This window comes from Conger conger, chromosome 4 (genome assembly GCF_963514075.1).
Source record: "Conger conger chromosome 4, fConCon1.1, whole genome shotgun sequence".
Taxonomy (NCBI): Eukaryota; Metazoa; Chordata; class Actinopteri; order Anguilliformes; family Congridae; genus Conger; species Conger conger.
The window spans coordinates 29,915,130-29,939,998 of NC_083763.1; the positions used below are offsets into that span (position 1 = coordinate 29,915,130).

At 41.7% G+C, this 24,869-nt stretch overlaps 2 protein-coding genes across 3 annotated transcripts in view; one reads left to right on the forward strand and one right to left on the reverse strand.

The window, feature by feature from the left end:
- Positions 1-2,164, forward strand: part of LOC133126589 (uncharacterized) — a 61,184-nt gene extending 59,020 nt beyond the window's left edge. Inside the window, 2 exon segments of the mRNA XM_061238933.1 lie at positions 996-1,461; positions 1,464-2,164. Of these exon segments, the coding sequence (XP_061094917.1) occupies positions 996-1,461; positions 1,464-2,164 (1,167 nt within the window).
- A 3,437-nt stretch (positions 2,165-5,601) lies between these two features.
- The window catches only part of LOC133127089 (tetratricopeptide repeat protein 39C-like), a 29,552-nt gene continuing 10,284 nt past the window's right edge, over positions 5,602-24,869 (reverse strand). The window contains exons 4-16 of one of the 2 annotated variants that reach the window (XM_061239725.1): positions 22,146-22,274; positions 20,827-20,941; positions 19,915-20,266; positions 17,108-17,276; positions 16,348-16,441; positions 15,154-15,261; positions 14,821-14,930; positions 14,463-14,586; positions 13,879-13,976; positions 13,512-13,616; positions 12,320-12,358; positions 6,247-6,591; positions 5,602-5,944 (exon numbers count right to left, since the gene is read on the reverse strand). In XM_061239725.1, coding sequence (XP_061095709.1) covers positions 5,633-5,944; positions 6,247-6,591; positions 12,320-12,358; positions 13,512-13,616; positions 13,879-13,976; positions 14,463-14,586; positions 14,821-14,930; positions 15,154-15,261; positions 16,348-16,441; positions 17,108-17,276; positions 19,915-20,266; positions 20,827-20,941; positions 22,146-22,274 — 2,100 coding nt within the window. In that variant the 3' untranslated portion in view covers positions 5,602-5,632. Of the gene's footprint in view, positions 5,945-6,246; positions 6,592-7,482; positions 11,130-12,319; positions 12,359-13,511; positions 13,617-13,878; positions 13,977-14,462; positions 14,587-14,820; positions 14,931-15,153; positions 15,262-16,347; positions 16,442-17,107; positions 17,277-19,914; positions 20,267-20,826; positions 20,942-22,145; positions 22,275-24,869 lie in introns of those variants that run through there. The other variant, XM_061239726.1, reaches the window with a different exon arrangement.

The following is a 24,869-nucleotide window of genomic DNA, read 5'->3' on the forward strand; positions in this document are numbered from 1 at the left end:
GCATCTCCAGAGCTGTTGCTGAAGCCAGACATCCAGGAGATGCACTCTGCAGCGGCTCTGTTAAAGGTAACTTTGGACACACTGAATCTGCAGCTGGAATGGAAGGACTCATCAAGGTGCTTCTGATGATGCACCATGATACTATTGTTCCCTCACTATCCTACTCTGAGGACAGTGCCAGTGTTGATGCTAAATCGTTGAATCTGAAAATTCCCACTAGAGTAGAGAAGTGGGAAAAGACTGGCCCAGCAGGAAGGGCTGCAGGTATCAATAACTTTGGGTTTGGAGGGACCAATGCACATGCCATTGTCAGAGAGTACAGGCAGATGGACAGTTCTAGATCCTGCATTCAGGATGCAGAAAACACAAAACTGTTTATGTTGTCTGCAGCCTCTGAAAAGTCCATTGGAATGACAATTGCAGACACACATCAAGAACTGGCCACAAACAATGCAGTAGATTTGAAATCTCTGGCATATACATCATCATGTCGGAGAAGCCACCTAAAGCACAAATAGAGAAAAGCGTTTCTGACATCCTCTCTCAGCGACTTACAGGAGCAACTCAGATTACCACTAACCAAAAGCCAATAAAATCAGGCTTAAAGTCAGTGTTTGTGTTCTGTGGAAATGGTGTGATCTACAGAGGCATGTGTGAAGAATTGTTGAAAGAGGAGCCCATTTTCATTGAAAAGATGAAGGAGGTTGCAAACTTTTGGGGCACTCTGTTGGAGAGGTTGCCGCTACCCATTGCTCTGGTCTGCTGTCTCTTGAGGATGCAGTAAAGGTGATCCATTTCCGCAGTATGTTGCAGAGCAAGGTCACAGGGGGGAAGATGCTTGTTGTCAGTAAGATAGCGGTATCGGAAATCGTAACGCTTCTGCCTGCTTACTCTTTTCAGGAAGCATTGAGTGCCTGTCTGTTCAGGAATCAAAATCCTACTTGAGCTCAGACACCACTTCTGTAGTTGTACTTGATGGAAACACTAAGGATGAGGTCTCCAACCTTCCAATACAAGAGAAGCCAAAACAACCTTTTCAGCAGAAATCTGTTTACATCGTGGCAGGGGGTCTTTCTGGGCTGGGGTTTGAAACAGTGAAGTTCATTGCTCAAAGAGGAGGTGGGTGCATTGCCATTTTCAGCAGAAGGTCTTCGTCTCATTTGCAACATGAGATATCCGACCTGCAGAATCGGTATGGAGTGTCAATCATCAGTCTACAGTGTGATGTGTCAGTTTCAGAACAGGTTGTGAAGGCAGTCACTGCAATTGGACAGATGTTTCCTTCTTGTCCAATCAGAGGAGTATTCCACAGTGCAGTCGTCCTGCATGATGGTCTACTTGAAACTCTTGACAAATCACACTATGAAAAAGTGTTCAAGCCAAAGGTTAATGGTGCTATGAATCTCCATCATGCAACAAAGCGCTGCAAACTTCACTACTTTGTGTGCTACTCTTCCATCACCCTTTCATTGGCAATGCCACTCAAACAAACTATGCCACTGCCAATTCGTTCCTGGACATGTTTTGTTATTATCGGAGGCTTGGACTGGCTGCACAGTCCATTAACTGGGGGGCTTTGAACCTCGACCTCCTATTGAACAAGGAATCTTTACAGAGATTTTTGGAGACTAAGGGAATGACAGTGATGCAAGTAGCAGAAATTCATGAAGGCCTGGAGCAATGTTTGTTGCAAAACAATGCCCAACAGGTTGTGTACAAGTTCAGCTTCACAAACCTTCGGAGGCATGTGCTGTCTCAAAACACATCCCTCAAAATGCGTCTGTCAGCTTTGGTAGATGAAGAACTGAGAAACATCAGCCTAACAGAACCTAGTGTACAACTGTCAACTTCACCCTCCTCACCAGGGGAATATGTCAGGACCATGATCAGCGAGACTTGCAATGTAGACCTTCAAGAGCTGAGTGATGGTACTACACTCTCTGCTCTGGGTGTCGACTCCATGGTGTCCATGACTCTGCAGAACCTCATGTTTCAAGAGACAGGAGTCAATGTTCCCCTTGTTAAATTACTGGACCCAAACAGTACAATCTCTACGTTGGTGTCAATCTTGGAGGAAAGAGAAGATCGGCAACTTAAGAAAGATGTCAAAAAATCTACTCTGAGTTTGACTGAACACGGAAAATATGAGATCACACAGTTTTAGACATTCGATCTTCAGATTACAGCAGTTGTTGGAATGGCAGAATAGTCCTAGTTTGTAAACAGACTAGTAGAATACATTATTCTAGAATCAGAAAATAAATGTTGAGGAATGAATAAAACTTTGATTAATTAATACATTATTTCTATTAAAATTAAGTCAAATTTGAATAAAATTAGAATAAAAATAGAATGTAAAGTTTACCATTATGACCATTACAATTATGTGTTGAATATCTCAGCCATTTATTGTACACTCAAAATAAGGCTTTACACAAGCAATCTACTCTCAGCCAAGATAAATATTATAAAGTTGGAATGGCATGTCTAGCTTAAAAGCTGTAGGAGCTGTGTAGAAATGTAGGCATACAAAAATAATATGAAGAAGTTTGCTTCCACAAAGTTATTATTATTAGTTCTATGTACTGTCTATAGGAGGAAAGATACTTTAATCCTGGGCAAGTTCAAGGGTGAGAAATTTGCAGATACACCCAGTCCGTCATGTTAAAATAACCCTGTATTATGTGCGTGTGTATTTCTTGTGGTCTAGTTGTGATACGTTTTCAATGTTGAATTAATTACGGAAAATCAACTTTTCCATGATATTCTAATTTTTTGAGATGCACCTGTATAGTCGATGGGTCGTCATTATGTACCAAAACATAGCACAGCTGTACAATAATTCAAACTCATTGGTTGAAAGTTGGTTCTAATTGCCACAGCCAATGGCATGGGGGCTTATTCTAATTGTTTGCGGGTAGCTGCCCAAATTGCACTCCAGACAAGCTATCACTGAAACTCTGCATAAAATTGCTTATTATCCAAGCAAAGTCAACATATCTAGCTATAAAACAATACCAGTTGGCTATCGGTAGCAACAAGCAAATTAGCCATAGTTAGCTCGACGAATTTACAAATATCCACCTGAGGCAATACGAACATAGTAGCGAGTGTTGCACAAGCGTTGTGTCTCAGGTAGATATGTGTAAATTCGCCAAGCTTACTAATAGTGCATTTGCTTGTTGCTATCGATAATGAACCGGTATCATTTTATAACTAGATATGTATTCTTCATTTAGATAATAAGCAATAGTATACAGAGTGTTATGTATGCATTGATTCATATCCCTGGTTATTAGCATGGTGAACATTAGGTGGCGACTCTGCAATGGTTAAGACTCTGTACCATGTAACCTGTTATTCCCTTGAGTAAAAGATGAGAATGCGTTCCACCATGTCTCTGTGTCTCTTCGTGAGTCTGTGAAATTGTATATTAATACATATATATTATAGTCAAGTACATAATACAGAGTTTCAGTGATCACTTGTCTGGAGTGCAATTTGGGCAGCTACACGTTCTTTTTATCTCTTTACCTGTTGAATAATGTGTGTTTAGCTAAACCTTGATTTGTCTCAACCTGTAAGTTGCAGTTGCATTGTTTGTGGTGCACTATCATATCTTAGTTAAATAGCCAGCTAGTACCATAGCCAAATAAGTTGCTTGCTCATAATATAGTTGGTTGCTAAAGTGAAAACTTCAAAAAGACAAAACATATAAATAGTGTTGTGCAGAACACTAAAGTCAACATTTCATAAAGTCACCTGGTCAGCAAACATTTTCTGACTAGAACACTACGAAAAGATGGCAGGCTCTGTCGCGTTTGTCACTGTCAACTTTCCAAAACAGTGCATGTTGTGGTTTGAGGGTGTTGCTGCAATTCCTCTCTTTTAGATGCTATAAATGAAAAGGACTTGGAGGTAATAGTTGATCAAAGCCTTTCATGTTCTAGCCAATGTACTATAGCAGTAAAAAAGGCCAACAGGATGTCACAGGATACTCACTTTATACAATACCCTTGTCAGACCACTGTGCAGTTCTGGGTACCATACTAAAAGAACGATATAGAGGCGCTGGAAACGGTTCAAAGAATGAGGAAACACTATAGATGCTTAATTTCTTCAAGTTTAGCAAAGGCAGACTAAAGGGACATTTTATTGATAATCCCTTTAATGAATTTAAAAGCTTCAATGTGAACTACGGCCAATTTTTTAAGGTGAGATTGGTTAACAAGAAGAGGCATAAATGAAAGTTGGCAAAGGATAAATTCAGCACAGACATTAGGAAGAGTGAGGTCACATGTGGGGGGGGGGGGGTTCAAGACCAGGATTGATAAGATGCTAGATACTATTTAGGTTTTAGGCAAACTAAGCAGTAGGTATATTTTAGTGCAGCCATCATCAAATCTGGTCCTCAAATCCAAATCGGGCCCTGGTCTTCTTTTCTCCCAGGTAATTAGCTGAACAATTATTTCTACTGATTGGCCAGACTGTCTTCACAGCTGACTCCAATGTAAAGGGAAGGTAGAAAACCAACAGTCCTTTGACCTTGAGGACCGTGATTTGATGATCCCAGCTTTAGTGATTGTAGACATTTCAGGATGAGCAGGAGGCTATTTCTCTGGACCAACACAAAAAAATAAAAAATAAATAACTTCCCCTGCATGATGAGGGGGCTGTGCTGTAGAGTGCTGACTTTCAGATGAGATACCTTTGTTCACCTGACCACATAATCATACCATCCACATCTCTCAGACTGTACAACTTCTTGAATTCCCTACCTGTTCATGTAAATGCAAATGAAAATTTAATTTATGTGTAAGATTATATTTAAGTGGCAATTCTGGGTAACACTCACTATAGACCACACCTTTTTTCAACGGGCTTGACAGTTTGTTCCCCACTTACCTGATTCAAAGCACTGTGGTCATTGGAGTCCCTCCACCCTTTACATGCTTGCTGGTGATGCCAACGATGCCAACTATAAAGGCTGATCATGTACAAACTAAGGTGTCATAGTAATACCGCAACACGCAAATGTATGAATAAACTGCTTACGTAGCCAAACAAAACTAGCAAAGGTATTATCCTAATACACAAGTAAAAAACACAGGTAAAGACAACAATTAAGGTTTACAGGGAGGTAGGGAGGGACGGGGAGAGGTGCAGCTTGAAGATGGCAAGAGATTCTGCTGTTCTGACCTCCACGGGGAGTTTGTTCTACCATCGTGGAGTCAGAACGGACAGTAGTCGTGAGGGGGAGGTAGAAGTTCGGAGAGGGGGAAGCGCCAGACGGCCTGTGGTGGCCAAATGAAGAGGTCTGGTGATGTTGTATAGGAGGAACCAGCATGACCGGGTCACCGCCTCAATGTTCTCGGAGAGGGACAGTCTGTTGTCCATCACCACGCCAAGGTTCCTTGCACAGGGCGATTGGATCAGTTCGGTATCCCCTCGGGAAATGGAGAGATCCAGATGGGGAGAGGTAAGAGCAGGAATGAAGATCATTTCAGTCTTACTTGGGTTGAGCTTTATATGGTGGTTGTCCTTCCAGCTCTGGATGTCACTCAGGCAAGCAGAGATGCGGGCTGAAACCTGTGTGTCAGATGGTGGGAATGAGATGAAGAGTTGGGTATTGTCAGCGTAGCAGTGGTAGGATAGACCATGAGTAGTGATAACAGCGAAGGGAAGGAGTGTAAAGGGAAAAAAAGCAGGGCCGAGGTGTCAATACTGTACCAGCCCAGCCAACCTGGAAGGAGCGATCAGAGAGGTAGGCCTGATCCAGTTCAGGGCTGTGCTGCAGATCCCCGTTGCTGACAGGGAGGACTGGAGGATGGAGTGATCCAGTGTCAAAGGCAGCAGAGAGATCAAGAAGAATGAGGACAGAGGACAGGGAGGCAGCTCTTGCGGCATGAAGTGATTCACTGACGGAAGCCAGACTGGTGGGGGTCTAGAGCAAGACACTTTTACATTACATTACATTACGTGGCATTTAGCAGACGCTCTTATCCAGAGTGACGTACAACAAAGTGCAAATCAAACACAAGAACAAGTGCAAAAGTGGACCTGAGAGGACAGTACTGTTCCGAGTCCTAGTCTAAACATACAGAAATTCAGAACCCTTGAATGCTCTTGATGAGCTGGTTGGTATCTTGCATGGCATGCATGGCAGCTAATCGGCGTTTGTGTGTGTGTATAAATGGGTGAATGAGAAGCATCAATTGTACAGCGCTTTGGATAAAGGCCATTTACCATCCTGCTGTCTTGTACCTCCTCCACGAGATGTTCCCGCTCTTTGCCCTGGATGTTGTTGACCCTAGTTGCCAGGAAGTAGCCTATGCCTGCACGCCCTGTTGCTACAGACCCCACTAGTGCCTTCTGCCTCAGCTGACTCAGCCACCACCAGAGATTTGTCTGCGCTCTATTTCCTGCCTGTTTGAACCTGGATGCCGGCAGATGCCACTTTTGGATTCCTGGATTCTCTGTACTGGAGTTTCTTATGACCGTGACCTTGAGGTCACTGATCGGGAGCTGGAGAGGTCTCTCCCAAGCAGAAATTTCAAGGCAGACAGGGTTTCCAGACGTGCTGTCCAAGCTCTGTTGAAGAAGCACAAAGAAACGGGCAACATTGAGGACCGTAGACAGTGGTCGGCCAAGGAAACTTAGTGCAGCAGATGAAAGACACATCATGCTTACTTCCCTTCACAATCGTAAAGAAGAACAAGGAGTCCTGGAAGTGATGGTATGGCATTTGAGGCTGCCTAAATCCACAGAAGAGCTGTGGCTAGTTCTCCAAGATGTTTGGAACAACCTACCTGCCGAGTTCCTTCAAAAACTGTGTACAAGTATACCTAGAAGAATTGATGCTGTTTTGAAGGCAAAGGGTGGTTACACCAAATACTGATTTGATTTAGATTTTTCTTCAGTTCATTCACTTCTTCTGTTCATGCATTTTGTTAATTGATAAAAAATAAACTATTAACATTTCTATTTTTGAAAGCATTCTTTAACAGTTTAACAGTATGTTAGAAAAGTACCATGCTTTAAGACCCTTAAGGAAAAATAAAGTTGTTCAAATTTGACTTAAATATAACCTCTGGCAGCTGGTATGACAGATTCTTTCATACCAGCTCCTTTCAGGACACTGGTCTGCTGAGCTTCAACTCCAACCATGCTAGCTTTAGCTCTCACCATTCTGAAGCACATTAATGCTTTTGAAAAGGATTAAAAAAAATCTTGATGTCTCTAAATGCTTATGATTCTTTCATGTGGAAATGGAAAGCGGTGTGATGTTCTGTTTTGTTAACCATCCTTCAAGAATGTATTAAAGCTGCTGTGTAATGATGTTATGCTCCCTGTGCATCCTACTTGCAGTTGGAACATCATTTAAAAAAATAATAAAAAAATAAAATAAAACCTTAAATGGGCCTTTCTCTCATGTGCTATTTTAATGTTAGGCCCTGAGAGACAACACAAGCAACACCAAGGTGGATTTACAACATTGATCCTTTATTCTTTCTAAACAACTTATCAGCTCCTATAGGAAACTGCTGCTTATCCCTGGAAATCCAGTTCTTGTAAAAATGTAAAATTTGCCAGTCAAAATGTTGTCCTCACCATTTTCTATTCCACCACTTTGTCAGTGGACCAAAAGCAAGATAATTTAATGTATTACTGGTACGTTTGTTCATACATTACAGTATATACAGTTCATTGCCAAACAGATTGTAGAGCTGCATAAGGACCATACCGTTATGTGAAATATGGTGGAGATTGTTATACTGCAGCACAGGTTCCAATTTACCTGCCTTAAGTCAGACTGAAAAAGGGTGGTTGAATCATTACATTCACCCAATACATTTGTTAACAAATGAAACTGCGCACTTAAACAAGTTCTCAATGACATAACCTAACAAGTGTTTCTCAGAAAGACAGAAGTCTTCTTTATATCCTGAATTTATTGCGCAGTAGCCACACCTCAGAGTGCCTTTAAAACTGCAGAAGTATACCCTGTTGATTTGTCTCTTCCTTTTTTGTGGTAACACAGCACTCTTCACCAGTGTGGTCTGATAAGAAAAAAAAAACACATTTTACCAAAAATATAACAATGTCTTCAGGAAAATAAAGGGGATAAAAATTCTGAAATAATCTTAATTCATCCATGAAAAGTAAAAGCATCTTAATTACGCTCCCCAAAAAGAGGAAGCTGTGGCCACACCTGATTGAAGGGATCACAGTTACTTAACACAGAAAAGATCCCCATAAATATTGAGCCATACAGGTGTACAATACAAATCATACAAACCCACCCCATAATACAGTAAACATTCTTTTTCATATACAGTAGTTGAAAGTGTGAACCATATTGGTACATATTCATGTCAACCAGCATCAATAGAGAAATATCAGTACACTTTATTTTACAGTACAGACTGCTAATTTTGACATTGCCGTGAAAAATGCTATGGCTGCTTCAAGGAACGGTCACATAATCCATGATCTGCTTCACTGTCAATGCAGTTAAGCAAGATGCATACCAGTTTTTACAGGCTATTTTTACTTGAGACACCATTTCATAGGGGAAATGCGAAACTTATGCTTTCATGTTTTCCATTTATACAGCTGGACAATGAGTGAGGATAATCCAAATTGCTTACAAAGATACAATGGCATAGTAAAGCTGGGGAACTGGACATGCATCTTTCTGGTGACAGACAACATTGACCACAACCCCACACTATGGTGAGTAAAATGGAAGTTTCATATAAATTACCAGAGACGTTTGCTAATCTGTTTAAACCAATCACAATAAATCACATTATTATACTGTACTGTTCAATAAAGTGCTGCAGAAACAAATGCTCTGAGGAATAACTAGAGACTGGAGAACATGCATAGTTCAGTTATCAATGCCCAGTTTTATATTAACCATTGGTGATGAAGATTTTGTTTTACATTTCAACAACCTGTTGCAGTGTGTAAGGATCCTTGCACAACTGGTAAGTATTAGAAATTCAACTAATAAATAGGAGCATGTTGAGAAGTCCTTATAATTTCTACTGACCAAACAGCAGTGTATTTTTCATTAATTTTTAAAAAAAATTTTTTAAGATGAGCACACATTTCATAAAACTATGAAATCTTCTTATTGTTCATCATGCTGCATGATGTATGTATGTACATATACTATTGTGACATGTTACAGAGTAAGATAAAGTAATAGTTTAAAAGTTTAAAGTCAAAGTTTTGGATCATATCATCAACAGATGACCTATGGACAACATTCCCCAAAAGATCTTTATCTTTTTGGAGACGCAGAGAGATTAAAGTTACAGAGATCTATTTTCTGTGGTGGATTCCATGAGTGACACAAAGGATCTCTGGCCTTTACTTTGTGTGTGCATATCTGAACTGGATTCCGTAAACTGAGGTCCAAAAAAAAAAAAAAAAGGTAGTTTCTTAGTAAAAGTAATTCAATGTAATACAGTGGCACTGACAATGAAAATTAATTAGCCTGCAGTGACACAAATATGTTATAATCTGATGGGTTTCTGACTGTCTTATATGGTTATAAAACAGTAAAATATGACCTGCTGATTTCCCAGCTTTACCAAATAAACAGGTCAGAACTCCATTATGAATCCAACACTGTTCCAGAGAACTGAAACAACATTGAGAAGATTATCACAGCTTTTCTTACTAAATCAACGACATGACAGTTAACTGACAGATCATAAAAAGACCATGACTATGAACAAACGTAGGGGGAAGACTATCTTGTAAGTGCAGCAAAACATAACCAAAAAAGCTTTGAAGTTCTGTCAGAGAAAAGAGACACATGGCAGTTGGGCATCTAAACCTCAAAAATGTGTTGAGAAACTGAAGCTTTCCAAACTTCTTGTTAGTGATACTGACTGCTAAATGGTCTATTTACTCACTCATTGTCACATAGTGGGTTTTTCAAACTGCAATTAGGAACAATTCGGTTTTTACAGTAAAACACGGGGAAGAAGATAATTTGGTAGCCAAATGTGATGGCTCACTCATGATTTGCATTTGGCACTTGCTTACTTAAGGGCATATTTACCACAGCACAACAAACGCTAGTATCAGAAAATGAATTAGAGAATAGACTCTTCCTCGGTCACTTTCCGTCAAGTCCTCCCATTCCAAACATAACTATGGCAAGAAAAATACGGCCAAAAGAGGCATGGGCCACATATATTACCATTTTCTATACTTCCGGTGATGTATAACCATGTCGAGGACACAAAGACCTTGTTCATGATTGCCTATCTTATTTTTAGCTTGGGGGGAGCATGATCACATTGCCACTGCCCTTTTCAGCCATGGGAATGCATTACATTTACAGACGTGCTAAACAACCTGGAGGACGACAAGAGAAAATAAAGTAAGGTGTCTAGGTCTCTATAGCTGCACATGCCACTGGTTTACAAACTGAAAACAAACAACTCATTGCTTTCAGTAATTATCCAAATATAAAATAAATCATAAAGAGGATTAAGCTGTAAATGCATAAATCGGGAAAATTGTAAAACATCTTTATGGTAAACAATATATTATGCCACAATGGTACAAGTAAGACACCGACAGTACTGCATATGTACCCAGTACATCAATGGCCTCCCACAGTCACCAGATCTTAATCCAATAGAGCACCTTTGGCATGTTTGTGCAGCGGAAATCTGCAGCAATTATGTAATGTTATATCAACATGGACAAGAATCTCTAAATAATGTTTCCAGCACTTTGTGGAATCCATGGCACAAAGAATTTGGACTGTTCTGGGGGCAAAGGGAGGTCCTACCCAGTACTAGAAAGGTGTACCTAATAAAGTAGTCACTATATGGTAAACAATAGCACAGAAATTGCGCATACATTCATACTGCTGTTTGGATGGTTTTGGTGGATAAAGCCAAGCTCCCTGTAATTTGTGGTGGGTTTGGCGGTGCACATTTTGGGTTAGGGTTTGGGTAGGGGGGAGGACATGTATATTCATGGATATTCTGGGATATTCGGCAAAGTCACTGTGGGACCACTTCCTTCAGAGAGGCCAGGGCCGAATGGATGCGTACATGGAGTCTGTTCTCAAAATCGTAGCCTGCGTAATCCTCCTGTATTGAAAAAACACAGACACACACACACACACACACACACACACATACACACATACACACATACACACACACACACACACACACACACACACACACAATACAGCAGCGTTGGATGAGAGAGCATATTCCCCGTTCTACGCGAACAGGAAGTGACATGCATGTCCCGTGCTCCATAAAATGTAGGTAAATGTGCATACAATGTATATAATTTCCACAATTGTAAGCTTGGCAGAGGGAGACACTGCAGGTCCCTGACTGACCAGACGTTGCTACTGGTCAGTCAGGGACTACAGAAGACTACAGAAGGTCAGACTATAGAAGTTGCTACTGCTGATGAAAACCCTCCCTCCCTATCTGGACAATTAAACATTTTTAAAAATAGAACCGTTTTAACCTTTAAATAATGCAAATCACTGGTGTGTACAGCTGAAAACTGCTGAAGAATGTATACCACATTTCAGCATATTCCGGGCCCGGTGTTTCAATAACAAATTCATTGAGCATCTAAATGAAGTCCCTCTGGATTCATCGTGGCTGAATTTCCAAAAAGACATCTCTAAGAGAACCCCAGACTACTCGTTAAATATAATAGGGGCCTACAAATGGCTTAACCATTACTATTATGTTTAGAGTTTATGACCTTTATAAGCCAACAGTTTAAATAAATGCAAACTTATTGCAAAATAAAAATGGACACTGTGTGTCACCTTCTTTTTGTCTCCCAAATGACTAGCCTTTTACCCATAAATACACAAAAATATCTCATTTTAGAGCCTGAGGTAGAGGAAGTGCAAGGTTGGCACCTGTATGGGAAAATGCCACCCGAATCATCCACAAAGAAATCCACAAAGATAAAAATAGAAATTGTTGTATATTTTGTGACATTTTATACAGTTACAGAGGGTCAAAATAATCCCAAAGTTGGTACAGTTGACTTCTGAAAACATAGCATTAGCATTAATATTTAATCCCACCAAAATCAAAAATGAGAAAAATCATATGAAGATTAAAAAAAAAAAAGGTTAACTGGTTTTTAAGAGACATCAAGCACTGCATGTGGTCAAATTGATAAACATAATAGGAGGTTAAATATCTGAAGCCCTCAGTGATGCTGACTTGGTGACCTGCCCAAGGGAAACCAGGGCAGCAGTATTTCAGCAGCGCTATAATTCCGCACAAACTCTTACCTTAGCCTGAAGTAACACTGCTCTTCCCTTTCCCACTGTCTGCAGGAACAAAGAGTAATGGCACAGTGAAAACTCACGGTCATTAATAATGATACAGCAATTCCCTGCATTTGTATTGTGCTTTTCTCACCAGCCAGCAATTCAGCGCATAGTGATAAGGGGGAAACTCGCCTCAACCACCACTAATGGCCATTATTATGACCGTATACAAATGAGGTATTATATATGCATATACTGTATATTAACATATTTTGTCATATTTATACACTCAGTAAGCATTTTATTGGGTATTCATTAGACTTTTTTTCTTTTTTTAACTTGCTGCTGTAGCCCATCCACTTTTTGGACGTTTGATGCAATGTGTGTTCAGAGACGCTCTTCTGCATACCACTGTTGTAACGTGTGGTTATTTGCGTGACTGTCACCTTCCTGTCAGCTTTGACCAGTCTGCCCATTCTCCTCTAACCTCTCTCATTAACAAGGCGTTTTTGCGCGCAGAGCTGCTGCTCACTGGATGTTTTTTTGGTTTTCGCACCATCCTCTGTAACCCCTAGAGATTGTTGTGTGTTAAAATCCCAGGAGATGAGCAGTTTCTGAGATACTCAAACCACCCAGTCTGGTACCAACATGGTCAAAGTCACTTAGATCACATTTTTTCCCCATTCTGACGGTTGACGTTACATTACATTACATTATTGGCATTTGGCAGACACTCTTATCCAGAGTGACGTACAGTTGATTAGACTAAGCAGGAGACAATCATCTCCTGGAGCAATGCAGGGTTAAGGGCCTTGCTCAAGGGCCCAACGGCTGTGCGGATCTTATTATGGATACACCGGGATTAGAACCACCAACCTTGCGTGTCCCAGTCATTTACCTTAACCACTACGCTACAGGCTGCCCTGTGAACATTATCTGAAGCTCCTGTCCCGTATCTGCATGACTTTTGCATTGCACCGCCGCCACATGATTAGCTGATTAGTTGGTGTATAGGTGTTCCTAATAAAGTGAGTGAATATGACAAAAGTGAATATCCTGTTGGCTCCACGGAAGCATGCACCAACCACACACAACTCCATCAAATGCTCTCAGATGGAGATCTATGAAATTGCATACACTGACACCGACTCTTCACGCCCAGCTGCTTCTGCACCGGGCGGTGCGGGTTACGGCTCTGGGCGACCTGCCTCACCTCAGGGTTGTCCAATAGGATGCAGCCCAGCTCGTAGCAGGAGTACGGCTGGATGTAGGAGTTGCTCTGTCTCCCGGCCTCGTCTCTGGCCGCCAGCTGAAATGACTGCAGAGAAACAGAAAAGGCTCAGTATTAACTCATTATGGACTTAGGTGTCTTATAGGAAATCCATAGAAAGGTGTAGGCCAACCACTGTATTCCAGATACCACTCAGCAGGGCCATGGACCATCTTGCTTTAGACAAGATTGTGTTAAACACTGCCGTTTTAAATACACAGAATTTAAAGTAATACAATTAGGATAAATCGTCTTCTGTATCAATCTGGCCAAAATCGAACCACGCCGGAAGAAACCACTTTGTAATTACCTGTATGGAATCCTTCGTATTTCCCAGACATTTGTGAATGGCACCAAGAAGCAGGTTTCTGAGGCCTGTGTGTGAGGGGTCCTCCACGTCCAGTAAAACTGAGGGGAGAATTAAAATGGTGAAATAAGCATGTGTTCGCAAGGAAACCTAGCGACAACTCCACAGCAGGGGTACAGCACATACTCTGACTCAGCTTGACCATCGTATGCTCAGTACATCAGACAAAAACAACAACTTTAAAATGTAAAAAAAAAACACCAAAAATAACACTAGTCTTAAAAAATTATGGCAGTGGAGACAAAAAAGCTACTTAAAAAGTATGACTGGTTATAAAAGCCAAGCCAAATCCAAAGAAAAATAATCTTACTGGATGACACTGAATTAAATAGACCCAATTTTCTTTTGTCACAGTACCTTACTCAGCAAGCAGAAACAAGACTATATATGGCTCTGGCATGCTGTTACAACTCTTTTCTCTACCACTACAGGAAGGAATGACAAATAAAGGTGGTGTTCCATCTGAAGCTATCATTTCCTCTTTTTGGGGTCCCTCTCTTTGTATGGGATGAGGATCAGTGACCTACCTTGGCTCATGAGTTGCAGTTTGGAGGTGGAGCAGTTGGGCAAGGCCTTCCACAGGTACAGAACCTCAATGGAGGCCAGGGTGCACAACTCCACTGAAGGAGGAGCCTTCCTTAACCTTTCTGCCTGAACACACACACACACACACACAGGAAAAAGAGTCAACCCCAGCAGTAGGCCAGAACAGTTCCAAACAGAGGTAAAAGTGCCCTTTTGCTATAGGGCATGAGCTCCTAGCACATCACAATTCCAAAAGATGGTGGTTTCCTAAAACGTTTGAATCACACCAGACGGTTAAAGATTCTTTATAAAACTCTTCGGGACACAGAGCAAAGCTGAAAAACTAGTGTGCATGCCCACCTTCTTCAGAGAGAACTGTTCAATCTGGTTGTTCTTCCTCTTGAAGAGTTTCTGAACGTCCTTGAAGACAGCCGTCGCCCCATCCAGGTCTCCCGTGGCTCCCTGGCACACTTTGAACACATGTTCTCAGCAGTTGATGTGTCTAAACTTTATTCCAGTATAATGAAATTTAAATATGCAATGAAAATAAATGGTGCTTCACAAAGAAATTTGGTAAAATGCCCCTCCACCTGCTACTCCCAGTCCAATTTGTGGTGTGAATATGGCAGTACTCCTGAACCTGGGATGCTACAATAATAGGCCCCCAGCCAACCAGGTGGCAGTGACACTCACCTCCTGTCAGGTAGGCGTAGTAACACTGGGACCACCTTGACTCATTCTTCAGTCTCTCAAAGGACTTGTACGCATCTTTGAAATTCATTTCGATCATGCTGCACCACCCTAAAAGCAAGGACAGAAAGCTTTTCAATCGGGGCCTTCCTGCTGCCAAACTGCTGTAGCTTGGGCGATAAATTCAAACGGGTCAGTGACCTGCTCTTACCAGTGAATGAGCCTCATTAAAGTGTTCAGCCAGGGTATTAACTTGGTCATTCAAATTGAAAACCTTTGTGCTAGCCTACTGGGCAGCTAAAGGGACAGCTCCGTGAAACCTTCAAAATATCTTCATACTCTACACACCTACCCAGCCCCTTTGTTCTTCAACCTCTCTGGGCATTTTCCAACCACCCCGCCCATGTGTCAGGACTTCTAGGTCACGTCTGCACGTCCCACTGCAGTCAGAACAGCAGATATCCCACCGGTTTTCTGACACAGACTGAAGGCTTGCCTCTTCAGATTGCACCATTGCTCCCCAGACCCTGTTTATTATCCTCTTTTTCTCTTTCCTTCCCTTGATTTCCTTTTGGATAATTTCATAGGTATAGCTGTATAAGAGGTCAAAGGTCATCCATCTAATTTTAAGTTCTCTTACAACGCAGATTCTTGTTTATTAGGTAAATATTACACTTTGTGACTATGAATGGGTCTGTGCCTTCTTGATGATACCGCATTTTTGTATTCCCGAGTAACACTGCCTCCCCACTACAGTTTGTCACTGCATTCAAGTATCTGCCAAATGATAGGAACGTACACTCAATTAGGTATTTATTACTATTTTAGGACTTATTGGTCTTCTGCAGCTGTATCCAATCCACTTCATTTTTTTGACATGCTGTGTGCTGTCTGTGCTGATTCGATATTTGCATGAACTGTGGCAAGATGCCAATCTTATGTAATCCTAAAACAGGTCATGTTCATTTAATTTAATTATTGGCACAGTATATGCCCTACAGAAATGTCAGCTTCAACCGACTTCTGATGAAGGTTGCTTGACTAAGCACAGGCGTATTTATTGTATAATTGATATTGCTTCAAATAAAAAATACCCAATAAACATACAAGGCTTCAGAAAAATGAAATAAACTGCATGTTGGAAGTGTTCTTTGGTTTATGCGGTCTGTAATATTGAAATAAAGCTCTTGCACCTACCGATTTCATACAGGCACACATGCTGGATTTCTCTTTGATCAGTAGCAAGTTCCAACGCATCATGGAAGGACGTCAAGGCACTATTGATCTGACACTAGAAGATCATGGGGGGGAAATTGCATGTTTAGTCCACCTTGTCGCTGAGGTTTGGTACACAGAGCTAAAGACTTTGGGTAAGGCTTCCCTAGATGAGGGTCAGTTCCCCTGTGCCAGAGACTGTACGTGTATAAGCTAGGACAGATACTAGTCAGTTTCCGTCTGGCAGAGACAGTACGTATATAAGCCAGGACACATACTGGTCAGATCCCCTGTGGCAGAGACAGTACATGTATAAGCCAGGACACATACTGGTCAGTTTCCGTCTGGCAGAGACAGCATGCGTATAAGTCAGGACAGATATGGGTCAGTTCCCCTGTGGCAGAGACAGTATGTATAAGTCAGGAAAGATACTGGTCAGATTCCCTGTGGCAGTGCCGATATGTGTATAAGTCAGGACAAGTGCAGAAGTTCCCCTGTCGCAGAGACAGTACGTGTAGAAGCCAGGATAGGTGTGGGTCAGCTCCCCTGTGGCAGAGATAGTATGTGTATAAATCAGGATAGATTTGGGTCAGATCCCCAGTGGCAGAGACAGTGCATGTATAAGCCAGGATAGGTGTGGGTCAGCTCCCCTGTGGCAGAAACAGTACGTGTAGAAGCCAGGATAGATTTGGGTCAGTTCCCCTGTAGCAGAGACAGTACGTGTAGAAGCCAGCACACACACCTCTAACCTCTGGATCCTGCCTTTGAAGAACATGAAGAGGGATGAGTGTGGGTACTCTGCTTCCTTCCTCCGCAGGATGGACTTGGCCTCCAGCAGGCCTCCCTGCATGTCAGAGCCGTCCAGCGCAAAGAAGGGGAGAACCACCGTGTGGTACCACAGCAGGGCCAGCCTGAGAGAGACAGGGAGAGGGTGAGGGAGAGAGAATTGCAGAGTCAATAATAGGGAGGTAGGAAAGGAGGGTGCACATCAGAGGGCTCATATGAGATGCAAGAACATAGCAGGGGGGGGGGGGGACACATGTACAGTCACACTGGTTTCCATAAATCAAATCTGGAGACCAATCTCTTCTCATCAGTCTCCCCATGAATGCAGTTGCCACATTCTACCACGAGAGGGCATCTGAGATCTGACTGCTACACATTGCACACTTTGGGGCCATACATCTTCAACTGAATGTCCAGGTATAATGTGCTGTACAAATTCAAATATGACAAATGTGAGGTTATAGTAAAAACATATCAACAAAGGTGTCTGCTCTATAAAAGGAGAAGATAATATGTGTCTGATCGTCAAAATACAATTAATTATACAATAAACTGTGTCTGGATGAACCATCCTTGGTAGTATTGTGAACACTGTAATACCAATCATCATATTGTACTAGATATAGCCTATGTATGATCCGAATCCACAGTATATAAAAATCACATTTTGGACTTGCTTCCACGTATGTGTGCAAGTCACTCACTGTGTGGAAAGTTACCAACTACTTAATTTGGTAGGAGGTCCTTAAAAAGAGGGAAGTCATTTCAGCAGGCCTTGGCATTACAATGTTTGTAAACCCAAGCTAAAATAGGGCATAGGATCTAGCTCAACTGCACACTCCATTGTCTGAGAGGATTAGAATTGGGTATAATATAGTTATGTAATGGGGTAGTAAAAAACCAGTCCTGAACATCTGATCTTCCCATTTTAATAGAAAAACTAAATTACATGCTTGTGAAATCTTTCCACTCACTTTATTATTCGCAAATTAACTATGAAAGGGGAAACAATTATATAATTACATACGCTCAGTGACATTTTTTATTTTATAACAGTAGGTATTTACTAGACTTATCTGAGTTATTGATCTTCTGCTGCTGTTGCCCATTGACTTCAAGGATCAACATGGTGTGTTCAGAGATGCTCTTCTGCATACCACTGTTGTGATGTGTGGTTATTTGAACCTGTCTGGCCCTTCTCCTCTGACCTCTGATTTCATTAACAGGGCTCCAACAGAAGGCTCACTGAATGCTTTTTGTTTACGCAAAATTCTATATAAACTCCAGAGACTGTTGTGCATGAAAACCCCAGGAGATACTCAAACCACCCTGTCTGGCACCAATAATCATTCTGCAGTGAAAGCCACTTACATAAAAACAATTCCCCCATTCTGATGCTTGGTCTGAACAACAACTGTCGCCATGCAGAGAGTTGCTGCCACATGATTGGCTGATTAGCATTAACGAGCTGGTGTACACGTCTACCTAATAATGTGTAATAAAGTGATCATTGAGTATACCTATAACCTCCCGGCCCACAATTTTAAGCAATAATGAATTACCAGAATAAATTTTTTCAAACCCTCTGGAATAGTCGAGACCTTCTGACAAAAATGAGTTGGTGTCATAAACACATTGTTTATAGGGCACTATATACACTGATGAGCCAAAATATTACACTCACAAACTAAGCGAATAACGTTGATTATCTCATAACAACACCGCATGTCAACATCAGGGATATATTAGACTGTAAGCAAACCGTTGGTTCTCGTAGTCGATGTGCTGGATGTGGTAGAAACGGGCAGCCGTAAAGACCTGAACGACTTTGACAAGGGCCAAAACGTTACGGCCAGACGACTGGGTTTGAAGAGCTAAGGGCCACAATGGCTATCTCATCTGATTCGAACTGACAGACAGCTATACTGTGGCACAAGTCACAGAAAATTTTAATGATGGCTACAGGAGGAATGTCTCACAACACACAGGGCATCACACCCTGCTGTGGGACTGGACCTTGGAACAATGGAAGAAGGTTGTCTGGTCCGATGAGTCCCGTTTTCTTTTACATCGTGTGGACGGCCGGGTACGTGTTCGCCGTTTACCTGGGGAACAGATGGCACCAGGTGCACTGTGGAGGGCAAGCCGGTGGAGGGAGTGTGATGCTCTGGGCAATGTTCTGCTGGAAAATCCTGGGTCCGGGCATTCGTGTGGACATCGATTTGACACATGCCACCTACCTAAACATTGTTGCGGACCAAGTACACCCCTTTTTCGGGCAACGGTATTCCCCCATGGCAGTGGCCTCGTTCTGCAGGATAATGCGCACTGCACAAATTGTTTGGGAATGGTTTGAGGAACATGCTGAAGAGTTCAAGGAGTTACCCTGGCCTCCAAATTCCCCAGATCTCAATCTGATCGAGCATCTGTGGGATGTGCTAGGACAACAAGTCTGATCCAATTTACAGGACTTAAACAGGTCTCGGTGCCAAATAACAGAGGGCACCTTCAGAGGTTTTTCTATGTGGGTCAGAGCTGTTTTGTCCCAACTGCATATTAGGCATAATATAATGTTTTGGCTCACCTGTGTATATGTGTGAAGTTTTACATTAAAAACACTTAAAAATGCTGAATTCAAAATGTTGCATCTGCTTGGAGCCCATTCACATCTCTGACTCTCAATATCTCAAAGCCACAGAAAACGCGAACAGAGCCTTACATTTCCAAGGTCACAAAATGGAGGTCGGCGGAGCGCCTACTCACGTAGCAAGGGGCGCCTTCATGTCCTTGCTTTCGCTGGCGTACGTGAGGGAGGACAGGCCCTCATGCCGGTCGCCGGGGAAACCCAGCAGGTTGATGATCTTCAGCAGGTGCGGTGGCACCATGGAGATGCACAGGTGGAAGAGGCCGTAGCCAAAGCTGACCGAGCCCTTGAGCCGCCCCAGAGCGTCGGCCGTCACCTCCCCCTGGGGGGGCGCGTTGGCGTGGCTGGGGGGGAGCGAGGCGTCCTGGGAAGCCCGTCTCTGGCGCGCCTCCTGGAGCACGACGATGTCGCTGTGGCACTTGTTGTACATCTTCCACGCCTTGCGCAGGATCCAGCCACCCTTGATGTATGCTGGAGTCGGTTCAGAGCAAAAAGAACATTAAGGGGTTTAGGGGGCTATTGTACCTTGAACTATGCCTCCCTCACCTTCAACTCATACATACTGAGGTGTTCCCTACCTTTGTGACAAATAAGCCCATCGCTACATGATAAAACATTCGGGGACTTATCAAAAGCATATTTATTTTTATAATAAGCATTTTACTAACTCTTAGCTTTTAAAGCCATCATGCTTGACCCTTTCAGCCCCAAGTCCAATATGAAGCGGCTCCACTCAAATCCAAAGGAGTTTTGGCTTTGGTTGAGAACATTGAGAAAGATGAGAAAATGTAGTAGGGTTCTAATAGGGGATCAAAACAATAGTACAGCAGTCATTTTATTTGGTTGAAAAGGTATGAGGTGCCATACGCCACTCTTGGGATTTAACGGTAGTTATGCTTGAGTGCCACTCTAGGGACTGAAAGAGTTAACTGTTAAACCTTCTGCCTAGAAACCTTATAAACATCTAGGTCCAATAGGAAAGAGGAAAGAAAACAAACTCAGGAGGGTATTGGTGCAGAGCGGAGACACACCTGAGAGCTCCTGCTTGATGAAGGAGAGCACGGCCAGGTACACCTGACAGTCTGCTACTATGATCTGCCTCTGCAGCCGATCCACAACCGTCACGCCCGACCTCGAGGAGTCCACCTGAGGAGTCGGGGAGAGATAGGGCAGCAACTTATCTCACAGGAACTGCGCAAATTTCCTCCTCTTTTTCACCCCAAAGACTAAGCTCTCCTCAACGGGGTTACTGGACTCCCTGTTCAGCAGCTCCTCGTGTGTGGAGGGCTCTCACAAACCATCTGAGAACTCCTCAGATTTTAAGTCTAGACTTTAGGAATGTGCTTCATTAAATGGTTTTCTGTCTGGCTAATCATTTTATTGTTCCAGTTTATATTGTATCTTTGTTTTTTGTTTTTATTGTCATTTGTTTTTTAAATGTATTTTGTAAATAAATCATTTTTATCCTTCATATTATCTTTTTATGTAGTGCTTTAAGACTGCTCACTCAATAAAAAGTGTGTAATAAATTTGATATTATTATTATTACAGACGCACAGCATACTGAGCCATTCAGACAGAGCAGCTGGCTACCTTACGACAAATATGAGATCCATCAAAAAAAGAGAAACAAAATGGCCGCTAGTGCTTGCTTCAATCTGCATGTTTTCCATACACAAACGCTCACTCATAAACACCTGGACATGGACAGGGAGATGGAAAGGATGGAAAGGAGATGGAATGGAGGGTGGAGGTACATTATGCTACAACCAGAACTCTAGCTACTTGTCACACAGTCAGTGCCTTCCTGACTGAAAGACACAGGAAAAGGCAAAAGGATTATAGGGCTTTATGAGAAGTTTTAGTATGTATGCCTGTACACTAGCTTGTTAATGCAAATCGGGCAATTATGTGGGGAAGAAATGTGATCCGAGTGACTTTAACCATGGAATGAGTGCTGGTGCCAGATGGTGTGGTTTGAGTATCTGAGAAACTGCTGATCTCCTGGGATGTTTTAACACACAACAGTTTCTAGAGTTGACGGAGAATATTTCAAAAAACGAAAAGTTCTGTGGGCAAAAACACCTTCTTAATAAGAGGTTAGAGAAGACCAACCAGACTGGTTCAAGCTGACAGGAAGGTGACAATAACCTAAATGACCATACACTAAAGTCCAGAAAAGAAGTCTAATAAATACCTAATAGAGTGTATGTAAAAAATAATAATAATAATAATAAAAAAAAGGTTCCAGAACACGCAACAAGCTCATGTTCAACTTCCCCGCTTCCTCTCTGAGCCGAGATCCAGGTGCCTGTCAGGAAAACAAGATGGCTCCTCCCGGGACACTCACATTCTTTTTAATTTTGTTCTTGATGGTCTCAATGACTCCGGCGTTGTCGCTCTCACAAAGCTTCTCCGTGGCCCGCAGGTCCTCGCAGGCTGTCTGCATCTTCTCCTCCTCAAAGGTCATCATGGCATTCTGCCAAAAACAACAGAGCCACGCTTTAGTCATCCGACTGCAGCCGTTACAACACGATCAATACAGCATACCGCGAACAAGAGTAAATCACTTCATCCGTTAGCTCACATTCATTACAGCATACTGCAAACCCAAATACATCACACTTCAGCCATTACATCATGTTCATTACAGCATACCGCAAACAGAACACATCACAGTTTAGCCATTACATCACATTCAGGTACATCACACTTCAGCCATTGCATCACATTCATTACAGCGTAATCCGAGCAAGCATTTTTCTGTTATTTTGGCTCTGTACTCCAGCACAAGTATTGCACCCTTACAAAGTTAATTTCATATTATATCTGAAAATACATTCAAAGTGATTAGTAGAAACAGTTGTGAAACAACCCCTTCCCAGGGAGCGAGGGTGAGCTATAGGCTATATCAGTATCGGACAAATATCGCCTACTTTCAGGAGTTCTAAGAAATATCAAGCAAAGAAAGGAGTTGCAATTAATGTGTTCTTGAGTAAATCATACGGAATACTTCATTTGCCTAATTTACAAAATCTCATCCTGCTTTAGCATCATTGCTCCAGGTATACATATGTATGAACAAATATACACATCAAAAGAAAAGCCGCAGAGTGACCCAATCCCCGCAAATTACATCCTAAAAGCAATTTTGACCAATTGTGACTTAAGTAAATCCCACGTAGATGTTTCAGCCTTGACTGCTTTTGCGTCGGTAAAGCAGATACAATCCATAGTAAATCTAGTGTTTTGATGTGGGGGACAAGAGCAACGGGATGTGGACAATTGTGTGAATGGAAAACAGTAAACAATCAAATCCATTGTTGGGCAAGTGGCATCATGTTGAATGGCTAATGACGAAGCAGCATGTTCAAGGGCAGTCATTTCACACTGCTTCTCACACTAATAACGAGACAAGTACACTGGAGCGAATATAAAAAACACCAGAGGCCATTCAATCCTGTGTCCTTTAACGCACTTAACATCTCTCAACCACTCATTTTGCTTCAACAGTTAATTGTGCCGTTCCTCGCATTAATAGATTTGCTGCCTGTGGGAGGGAAGAGACTACAGTACTGTAGAATAACCTTGAACAGCAAATGGGTGCAACACAGTGACGCATTTGAAGGAATGTAACACAATGGGGTTAAGTGTGAAATGAAATAGGTTTGAGGCTCTCAGAGCTGTAACAAAAGGCCCTTTCTCTTGTACAGTACAGTTGAACAGCAATAATACAGGCACTATGTGCAAGAGGGTTCAGCTTCCGTTCTCAAAGGGATTTGCAAAGACAGTCATTTTAAAACGCTCAGGTAATTTCCTTAATATTGAAAATTATCTATCATTTTGACAGTAGAAACAGATAAAACCTAACCTCTAATGAATTTGCAAAAAAAAACATCAACCACAGAGGTGGATAGAGTAGCCAAAAATTTTACAAGTAAAAGTACTGCTACTTTAATATAGTAATTACTCAAGTAAGAGTAAAAGTAGTCATCCAAAAAAGTACCTACTGAAAAAAATACTCAAGTACCGAGTTACTTTAGACAACAGGATCTGATTCAATATTCAATAGAACAAGCAGAGCAATGGCTACAAAACTGCAGAATCGCAGCCAGATATAGTGTACACACAGCAAGGTCAAAATGAATTAAAATGTTCAAAATATAAAATAAAAAAATGCACTCCAAATAAAAAGCTACTAAACAAAATATAAAATAGCCATGTGGAATTTAAAACAGGGCTTACAACAGGCAATGATATCTTTATCCAAAAAGCCAGAAGAGACAGTATTGTTGATCCCCAAACTTGTTCTTCAACAGATTATTTTGAAATATCAAAACCTGATCACTGGTTTTAAATACACACTGAATTAAAAAATGATCTTATCACTCTTTTTCCTCACAGTTTTTGTAACAAATACTTAGAGGTCTCTGAGGCAATAAAATTCTCACTGTACAACATTTTAGGACAGAGCAAGCATGACATGCTTGGTCCTCATACATGGTAGGTTAGATTTGATAAATGTAGCAACAGCATATTCTTTGTTCTTAATACACATCACAAATCATGTGACCTTAACTTATCCGCCATGCTGGAGGAGAACCTGTCAATACTGCATGTGTTGTTCCCAAAAAACAACTCATCTCAGGTCAGCTATACTGATGATACACACAGCAATAATCCAGATGTGAAATAATGGTTAATTTCTGCATTTTAACCTTGCTCAAATCGATCTGATTGGGAGATAAAACAAGTCATTCTTATGTTTGCCAACGATTATTCGCCATTAGGGAGAGGAAACACGAAGTTTGACACGGTATGACAGTAAAAAATGACCAGTTGTATCAAGTGTAAATTCCAAACTAGGCTACTAGTTCAACATCAGCTAATAGATGTTGAGCCACCGTAATTACTTGTTATATCCTAACTGCCGGTTTGGACCTCAAGTCATTAACTAAACTGAGTGGATTATCAACAATGAAAACATTCTCTCCTCGCTGTTAAATTGCCGACTGTTACTTGGCATCATAGCTAGTTGGCTAGATCGGCACTGAAATATTACATCCATAAATGA